Source organism: Nematolebias whitei, chromosome 12 (assembly GCF_014905685.2).
Source record: "Nematolebias whitei isolate Nwh7 chromosome 12, NemWhi1, whole genome shotgun sequence".
Lineage (NCBI taxonomy): Eukaryota > Metazoa > Chordata > Actinopteri > Cyprinodontiformes > Rivulidae > Nematolebias > Nematolebias whitei.
Genome location: NC_056509.1, coordinates 41876042 through 41885638, shown reverse-complemented (window position 1 = coordinate 41885638; position 9597 = coordinate 41876042). Strand labels below are relative to the sequence as shown.

Genomic DNA, 9597 nt, shown 5'->3' with positions numbered 1-9597 from the left:
GGGATGTAAATTATGCACAAAAAGTGACTTATAGGGCAAAAATACGATATTTTTCTTTTTAGCTTTTACCAGTCCTTTCACTGTTTTTAGATATTGACTACCAGTTTGATTGCTTTTAGCTACTGTTTTGTTCCTGCTTATAGCCCCCATTTAGCATTTTTTTAGCTTCTGTTTTGCTCCTATTAGCTTCCTTTCATTTAGTTTTTTCTGTAACATCTTAGTTTTAACTTCATTGGCAAATATTTAGCAGCCGTTCAGTGCTCATCATTCACGCTGTGCTATGTTTTTCTAGTTCTTAACATTTACAGCATCGCCCTGCCATTTCACTTTAGAAATTGTGAGTTAATTCTATAAAAGTTTAGGAGTTAAGAGCGTTCATGTGATTTTTTTTTTTTTTTTTTTTTTAAACATTTGCTTCATGTCAGGTTGAGCAACCTCTGAGGAACAAGAAGTGCGTGGGCCAGAAGCTGCTGTCCAAACAGCGTAAACGGGCCGTGGTGGCTTGTTTCCGCATGGCTCCACTTTACAACCTGCCCAGGTGAGGAACGACTCACCTGTTGCACCTTTGGTTATTTCACTTGTACTTTGAAAACATTATAAAATACTGCTTTGTCTAATCCTAACTGTATAATAATCACCATGTAGACATGGGGGATTTTTCTTGACTGTTTGCCCGTGTAGACCCCTCATCACCTCCCTACTGACATTCTCTCCTCTGTGTTCTTGTTTAACACTACCTCACCCTCCCCTCAGATACAAAAATAATAATTACTTCCTGAATGGCTATCGGGAGGTTTGGCTGGAAAAGGCGTTCAAAGCCTCCAGCTTTGACCGCCTGTTCTCCCTGCTGACGGTAAAGTGACACTACGGGACGAATGCTTCGTGTATTCAACCCCTCACATGCACTTTTCATCTACCAAGCTGCGGACCGACCTCTGCCCATGAACCAACTGTTGATTCTGATTGGTCTGCAAGAAAAAGCCTGACATTTATTTGAAAAGTGGAAAAAACTTTTCAGTTTCCCAACACACGTTCCTGTTTATGAACAAACTTGTTTTACATGATCCCTAAACAGTTTTGATCAAACGCTGTGTTGGAAAACTGCACATCCCTCGAAATTTATATGAAATTTTTACATCCTGATGGAATCGAGTCATTTTAGAAACCAAACATGACCAGTCAGAAGAGCCAGTGGATCCCACATTGACCAATCACCACCCTGCTTGAAATGCACTTCCTGTAGCCCACGGGTGTCCAAAGTGCGGTCCGAGGGCCATTTACGGCCCTTGGCGTGATTTTGTGCGGCCCACAGCTGCAGTTTAAGAATATCATTTTAGCCAGCAGGCTTAAGAGTTAGATGCAGACTTTCTGCAAATTAGTTTGTAATCCTTTTTTATATAATGTTTAGGTTTAACAGCAAAATATATGAAAACAATCTTCTTTTAAACAAAATACAAACCTTTGGCTATAATCTTTTTATTTTCACTTCATGGTCCAAATCACCAAAAACCTTTACTGATTTCTACCAGAAAGCAGCCTTTTGGATAATGATTCATAAAACTTGGCTAAATATTGCAGTTGATAAAATAATCAAGAGGGAAATTTGACATTTTCAAATGAATATAACGTATCATCTGCATACAAGTTGCTCGACTTTATCAAACCTTCTATGTATCTGTTGTAGCGACTGACAGCTGGATGATTTGTCAGCCAGTCCATGGTCCAAAAGGCTGATCAACCTCCTTTTTAAAAGGACACTTACTCAAGTTACACTTTTGTTGCTGAGAACATACGAAAATGAACTTTCCAAACACAAGAAAACAACAAACATAGACCCAACTAATCAAATAAATCAAATCCTTTTTAATAAAAAATATAAGCTTAGTGTTAATGAGAATTTAAATTGTTTGGATCTACAACTTTTTCCTTTCTCCAAATTATTGTTTATGTTGAGACACGTTTTTATGGTCCACGAGTCATTTCATCTTGATAGTTTTGGCCCACATATGAAAACGTTTGGACACCCCTGCTTTAGCCCCATTCCTCCCCGACATTCCTCCCTCATGTCTCCTCAAAAAATAAAATAAAACTATCACCCACACCAGAACCCACCCTAATGCCACTGTCCCTCCCTCCCCATCCTCTTCATTCCTCCCCACCTCCCCCTAACCTCCACCTCCCCAGGCATCGTGCTATCAACCTCTTCATCCCGGCCTATGAGAGACTTTGGATAGAGGCAGAGGAGTACTCCTTTGAGGAGAAGCTAGTTCAGGATCTGGCAGTAAGTACTGGGCTCGCCTTGCCCGCGCGCTGTGTGCCCTGCGTTGGCGCCCCACTGCCGGTCCTGTCTGCAGAATGCTTCGTCAGCTCCGCGCCCGTCGAGCCCTGGGAGCGCGTCCGAGCGGGGGCTTCGCTCAGAGCGCCCAGGGGCTCTCGCTGTAGGCATGCTAAGCCCCTCGGGCAGAGATCCGTCAGGAGTCAGAGGCTGCATGATCAACTCAGGAGACACAGGGCCAGCTCCAGCGCTCACAGCTTTAGAAAAGCAGGCTATGGCGTTCTGACAGTGGTAAGGAGGGATTTTACTACAAGTAGGAGTGTCTGTAGCTGTTTGACCTGGAACCCATCAGCTGTCCTTTCGCTGTACTCGTGTGTGAAGGTGACGTTACAGTGGCAATGGCATGCTCGCGTAGTGTTGTGAGGATTTCATTTTAGATGTTTTTTGATGTGTCAACTGTAAAAAGTTTCTTATATTCTCGAGTAAAGTGCAGCTTTATCCACAGTAACTCACTGAAATTAGCGGTGACCTGTCAGGTTAGCTTGTTTTAGTTATTGCCCCTCCTTCTGAGGCTCTGTTTTCATGTTTAAAGGAATCCCCTAACAGCTTCCTGCTTGCATCATGTGCTGCTGCAGCATGTCGTGAAAACCTGGTCACAATCCATTGTTTGACCTCACTGTCCTCTCCACAAATCACCGGGACTAAAACAGTTCATCTGCATGCTAGTGCATTTATTTTTATTATTATTTTTTATTAAGGAAAACAATGTAAATGTGTGCAACTGTTTTTTAAAATACTGAATAAGGTGCATATTTAAGGCTGTTATGAGATGAGTGGTTCACCGCTAGTTCTGAAAAAGTTTGGACAAAGTGTAAAACAGAAAGCAATGATTTGCAAATCTCATGAAACCCATATTTTATTCACACTGGAACATAGTAAACACATCTAATGTTGATTTTTTTTGTTTTGATTACTTTTTATGAAGTAAAGTGTCATTTTGAATATTATGGCAGCAACACGTCTCAAAAACATTGACAGGGCCAAGTTTCCTCTGAGAGGCACCCTCTCTTGACAACATCCTGATGCATGCTCAATAATCCAGGTAGAAAAATCTAAAAAAGTTAAATCTGGTCCTCTGGACATTCAAAAACAAGTCTGTAAACATCTAGGAACAGAGGAGAGCAGCTGCTGGAGTTTTTGGAGGAGAGTGTTGTACCTTTTTTTTAATCAAATGTTGGATTTTAGCTGCTCAGTAGATCTGGGTTGTCTTTGCTGGATTTTCCATTTCAAATGTGTAATACTTTCCCTGAAAAAGAATATCTGGATAGGAATGCTTGTTCTAAAACAGAGGCCTGCAATCTGCGGCTCCTTGATGCTTTGACCAAACATAATGCAAAATGTAAATTCATTGTTTTTATACCCACAGTAAAGAGAAATGGAAAGATTTAGCAGTTTGTCTGCAAACTTTTAAAATACATTACTAAAACAAGGAGAAAATAATGTTGATTAGCTTCAGCTACTTTATTTATCCAACTTCTGGCCTCACAGTGGGATCTTTGTCTCAAATCCACCAGAAGTTCTTTGGAATCCCTTTTAGAACAATATGCCGAGAAGAAATATGTTGAATGAATGAATGAAAATAAGTTTAAAATAATAATAATAATAATAAATAAATAATTAAAATAATAATAAAATAAATAATATAATAAAAATACAATACATTAATTAAATTAATTAATTAAAGTACCGGTAAAAACAAAATTAGTTTTTAAATTAAATTTTTTATGTCACAATGACAAATCCGACAAAACGGCTCAATATTTAGACAGACTACATTTATGCTTTATTACTTTAAAGTGGGATACATACTTATTTTTATTTGTCTAAAATTCAAAGGAAGACTCATAAACCTGCAAAGTTCTGGGTTAAATTTGTTTTGGTAAAATTGGCATGAAATGTGTATTTTTTTCCTCTTGTTTACATGAATGTGGTCTTTTCTTAAGCCATAAACTGTAAAATTATTAGTTTTGAAATTCATTATATAATTTTTGTTTAATAAAGCCCCCCCCCCCCCCCCCACCCCCCCAGGCTGAAAAAAAAACCCCTTCCTACAAATTGGAAGTGGCCCATGAGCCACCAGTTGATTTTGCAGCTGTAGCCACATTTTGTTCAATAAATGAATTGTAGAAATGATGTTTTTGATTTAAAAGGTTGCAGACCCCTGTTCTAAAACCTTAATATAATTTTCTGCATTGATGGTTCCTCTCTTCAAATGTGTAAGCTGCCCATGCCAGAGGCACTAATGCACCCCCATATGATCAGAGAAGCAGGTTTTGAACTGCGTTGACCACAGGCTGGACAGTCCCTCTTCTCTTTAATTTGTAGTTTACAAAAAGAACTTCACATTTTGATTTGTCTGACCACAACCGTACACCTCGCCTCAGTCCATTTAAAATACGCTGTGGTCCAGAGAAGATGGTGTTGTCTCTGGATGGTGTTCTTCTTTGCCTGATAGAGCTTTAACCTGCATTCGTGGACGGCACAGAGAACGCATTTACAGACAGTGATTTGTGGATTTGTTCCTGAGCCCACAGAACAGAATCAGACCTGTTTTTAAGGTGCCAAATGTTGAAGAAAACATCTTAATATTAAATAAATTTGGCATAATTCACAAGTTTTTACCCATTTATTCACATAACTGGCATATTTTCTTTTGAACTTAGCCAAAGTGAAACAGGAAGTGACATCAAATGTAAACTCTTGGGGGAAAGTCCTGGTCTTTGTTTATGAAACGATATTATTTGAACTCCCGACTCGTCGTCATCTCTGATAGTGACTGAAAATGATTCAAAGAAACGTCAGATTCTTCTCTGCTCTGTGTTGTCAGCAAATGTAGCAGTGCTTTGTTTACACGTAGCCGTTCCTCTTTGTCATCACTTCCTGTTACTGTGCATATAAATATCTCAACAAGTGTTCATCTCAGAGGAGTGAATTATTTTGTGCAGTATGTTAATAATATCTATCCATGCATTTACAAGTTCTATGAATTTTTTTTTTGTCGCAGGCACTTTAAAACTGCGCAACGATCACGGGCATCCAAAATTAAATTTCAGTCTTGAGCTTTGAATTCACAGATGTCTCCAGATGTTTTAAATGATTTAATGAAGCGTGGATGATGGAGAAGGGAGTGGTGACACAGACGGTAGAGAAGGCAAACCTGTGATCAAGAGGTCACTCGTTTGCATCCCCTGACTTTTATATCAACATTTACGTGGGAAAGGTGAAGCACTCACACCTGCCTCCACCCTCATTTGCCTCACTTTGGACCTTTGAACCCATCCCTTATCAAAGGGTGCCTTCGATAGCAGCCCTCTGCTCCACACCGACTGCTGTGGTAGCTTTGTGGTTGGTGGTTGCGTCAGGAAGGACATCTGGCTCAAAGCTAAATCTTGTGAGTTTGCTCGCTCTGGCAACCCCTGAGGAAGGGAGCAGCCAAATGAGGAAAATAAATAAAAGAACTGTAGACGCTATATTAAAATTCTTCAGTTTTTTCATCATTTTATTGTTATTCTGAAAACATTCCACTGTTTTTTGCAAACAGGTGAACCCCTGCTCCTCTTTACGTCTGAGGGATTCATCGTCTCTGAAATGTTTTTACCCAGTCCTCTTACTGAGCTGGTGCAAAACTTCTCCAGCTGTTGAGTTTGAACAATTTACTTTTGCTGCGTTTTGTTGCCCCCGTTTCAACTTTTTTGAGATTTGTTTCTGCTGCCGTTATATTTTTCCTACAAAATTCTACTGTTTCCAAATTGAACATGTTTATGTTCCAGTGTGGATAAAATATGAGCTTTAAAGATTTGTAAATGGCTGCATTGTTTTTTTCTCATTTTACACGACGTTCAAACTTTTTTTTTTTTTATTGTGGTTGAAATAAAAAAAACTGAGTGGAGCTAACTCCTTCGCGTGTGGACCTCTGCAGAAAACGCCGATGAAGATAGTGGAGGAAGAGGAGGAGGAGACGGCTGAGATCCGGCCTGACCCTCTGCACCAACTCATCCTCCACTTCAGCCACAACGCTCTGACGGAGAGGAGGTGAGACCGTTTTCATGAGTCAACGTCACAGCGAGCGTCCACTTGAACCGTCTGCAACCTTTGCATTCCAGAAAACAAGTTTTTATAAAGTTACGTAAAATTATTTTAACATCAGTTTGTGACAAACACAATCTGTCTTTGCTTCTTTTCAGCCACTTGGAAGAAGATCCTTTATATATCGCATATGCAGACATGATGGCAAAGGTCTTCTACCTCAGAAAATATCACTGCGTTTGACAAATTCAACAGATTCAGCTCCAACCGTTTGTGTTTTTCAGAGCTGTGCAGAGGATGAGGAAGAAGAGGAAGAAGAAGGGAAGGAAAAAACATTTGAGGTACTTTGTTCGTGCAACGTTGGTCAAAGGGTTGTAAAAATGGTGAATAACTGCGCACGTGTGCGTCTTTCACCTTCAGGAAAAGGAGATGGAGAAGCAGAAAATCCTGTATCAGCAGGCGAGGCTGCACGCTCGTGGAGCCGCTGAAATGGTGCTGCAGATGATCAGTGCTAGTAAAGGTAGAAAATTAGATGAGCATACCAGGAAGGAATGCATGTCGCCCGCCGCCTTGCATGCTAAAGTTTTAAACAAAGATCTTTTACAGTCAGTTGGTGCTTTATTTGTTGTGAATGTTTTTTTTTATTTTGATTAAAAATTACCTTTAAACAAGTCTCATATTCTGAGAGATCCATCCATCTTTACCCGCTGCTTCCTTTTTGGGTTGTGGGGGTCACTGACGCTCATGTCCAGCCATCACTGTGTGAGAGGCGGGGGACACACCTGGACATGTCTCCAGTCCTTCACAGACACACAGAGTCAAATGAGACAAACGACCGTTCACTGTCTCACTCACACCTAGAGACAATTTAGAGTTACCAATCAGCCTAACGTGCATGTTTTAGATCTGTGGGAGGAAACCGGAGTACCCGGAGAAAACCCACGGAGAGAACATGCAAACTCCACCCAGAAATGTTTGTAAAACCTCCAGTTAGAACTAGTCTGAAGGAGCTGCGTTGTAATTCAGGGAGTAGGATTGCCTTGATATCACCAGAACAATTTATATGTTTAAAAAGATTAAGTTAAAACTGTTGGGAAAGTATGGTGCCATGTGAAGGATGCGTCGTATTTTTTGTTTTCACTTTGGAGATCGTTCAAACCTACGTAGTTTGTTTGTAGTCATTTTATTTTATGAATAAGGGTCAGATTTGATAAGAATTGTCTTCTTCTTTCTGCACACTGTTCGTTCTGTTTTTTTTTTCTTCTTCATGAATTTGTTTTGTTTCTTTTAAATGAATGAATCAATGAGAAAGAGAAAAAAAAAAAAAGCTCCCCCAGCTGGGATTTGAGCCGGCGACCTGCTCGTTGAGAGGTGGCATCTCTTCCAACTGCACCACCGTGCTGCCTGGATAATACATATGTAATAATATTTAATAATATTTTAGATAAATCCTGAATTCTCTGTCTTGTGCTGCTTGTGGGACTGGGGTTGTTGTGGCTCCTCAGATTGATGAAGTCCTTTGGATGAAGGATGAAACGTCTCGACACAAAAAACAAAACGTCCAGATGACCTGACTTTGCTGGATTTTTGAGCAGTATTGTACTCGCCTCCTTGGTCAGCAAGTGGGATGAAGCATAAGGAAATGCACTTTTTTTTTTTTTTTTGCCATGACTTCAGTTCTTATTTGTTTAAAAATAAATAAATACAGAACTGTTGTGATCTGTTTAAAAAAATTTTTTTTTTTGCTCCCAGCCTCTGCTGGCTCTGACGGATGTTCTGTTTCTACCATCAGGTCGTTTGGGCTCCATGGTGACCTGCACTCTCAAACTGGGCATCTCCATCCTAAACGGAGGCAATGTGCAAGTTCAGCAGGTGAGCTCATCCAGCACGGACTTAACGTGCACGTTTATACACAGGTGGCGTGGCGTAGCCATGTTTTTATGTTGTGCTCTTCTCTCATCGCAGAAAATGCTCGATTACTTGAAAGAGAAACGAGACGCAGGCTTCTTCAAGAGTCTGTCAGGACTGATGCAGTCTTGCAGGTCAGGTGGTGCCGAACGAGTCTGCGTGCATCGAACACAAACATGGTGCCAAGAGTGTGAACGCTCAGTCAGCACTGATTTTCAACCCAACCACCTCTGCAGACTTTGTTTTAGTTGTGCTCGTTCAGGAGATGAGTGATATTTTTGTAACTCAATTATTAATTTTTTCATATTTTTTTTTTTACCTGGATTATTGAGCATGAACTTTTTTGTTTCCTTAAAAAAACGTGCTCCTTTATTACCTTAGTATACTACTTCTAGATTTTAGCTACTGTTCTGCTACTTTTAGGTTTTAGCTAGTCCAGCCGTGTCCAATCCGGGTCCTGAAGGGGCACTATCCTTCATGTTTTACTTGTTTCCCTGCTCTAACATGCCTGATTCAATTGTTAAATTACCTCTTTGTGTTCTGCAGAAGGCTGTGAATCACCCACTGATTCAAATCAGGAGCAGAGAAACCTCTAAGACCTGCAGGGTAGTGGCCCTCAGGGACCGGGATTGGACAACCCTCCGCTACTTAAAGTTCTTAGCCAGGCTTTTGATACTAATTGATTTTTAGCTAACATTTAGCTTCTTTTACCTTCTCAGTTTTAACTTCACGTCAGCAGCTCTGAGCATTCACACTGTATTTAACACCAAACACAATTTATCCATTGTTTTAATTACTATCATCATTTTGTTCCCTTAGTGTCCTGGATTTGAACGCATTTGAGAGGCAAAACAAAGCAGAAGGACTTGGCATGGTGACAGAGGAAGGTTCAAGTAAGTCAAACGTTGGTTTCTGTGATACTCCTCGGATTTAACCATCCAAGGTGCAACATCTTGAGACCGTCTTACTTCTGAAGTTTAGTAGATCTTTGCAAAATAAAAGAAAAAACACTTCAAGTTTGATTATGGACCATTTTAGCTTATGCTTCTATGAAAAGTTGAATAAATTCTGTCATTTGTTGTTGTTTTCTTTTCTTATGGTGTTTTAATTCATCAGAATTTCATTCCTTATCAAACAAATTCAAATGAAGATGTCAGTGTTCCGTCAAAAAAGTGGTACAGTAGTCCCTCGTTTGTCACGGGGGTTCTGTTCTCAGCCCCGCCGCGATAAGTGAAAACGCAAAGTAGGAATAGTACAAGTAGTATGTGGTAAGTTATTTCAGTATATATATATATATATATATATATATATATATATATATATATATA

At 39.9% G+C, this 9597-nt stretch overlaps 1 protein-coding gene across 1 annotated transcript in view; it reads left to right on the top strand.

Moving 5' to 3' along the window:
- The window catches only part of ryr3 (ryanodine receptor 3), a gene marked incomplete in the record, with an annotated part of 155080 nt that overhangs the window by 125915 nt on the left and 19568 nt on the right, over positions 1-9597 (top strand). Inside the window, 9 exon segments of the mRNA XM_037685921.1 lie at positions 426-538; positions 2185-2281; positions 6255-6367; positions 6520-6571; positions 6646-6702; positions 6782-6881; positions 8154-8233; positions 8327-8403; positions 9089-9162. Of these exon segments, the coding sequence (XP_037541849.1) occupies positions 426-538; positions 2185-2281; positions 6255-6367; positions 6520-6571; positions 6646-6702; positions 6782-6881; positions 8154-8233; positions 8327-8403; positions 9089-9162 (763 nt within the window).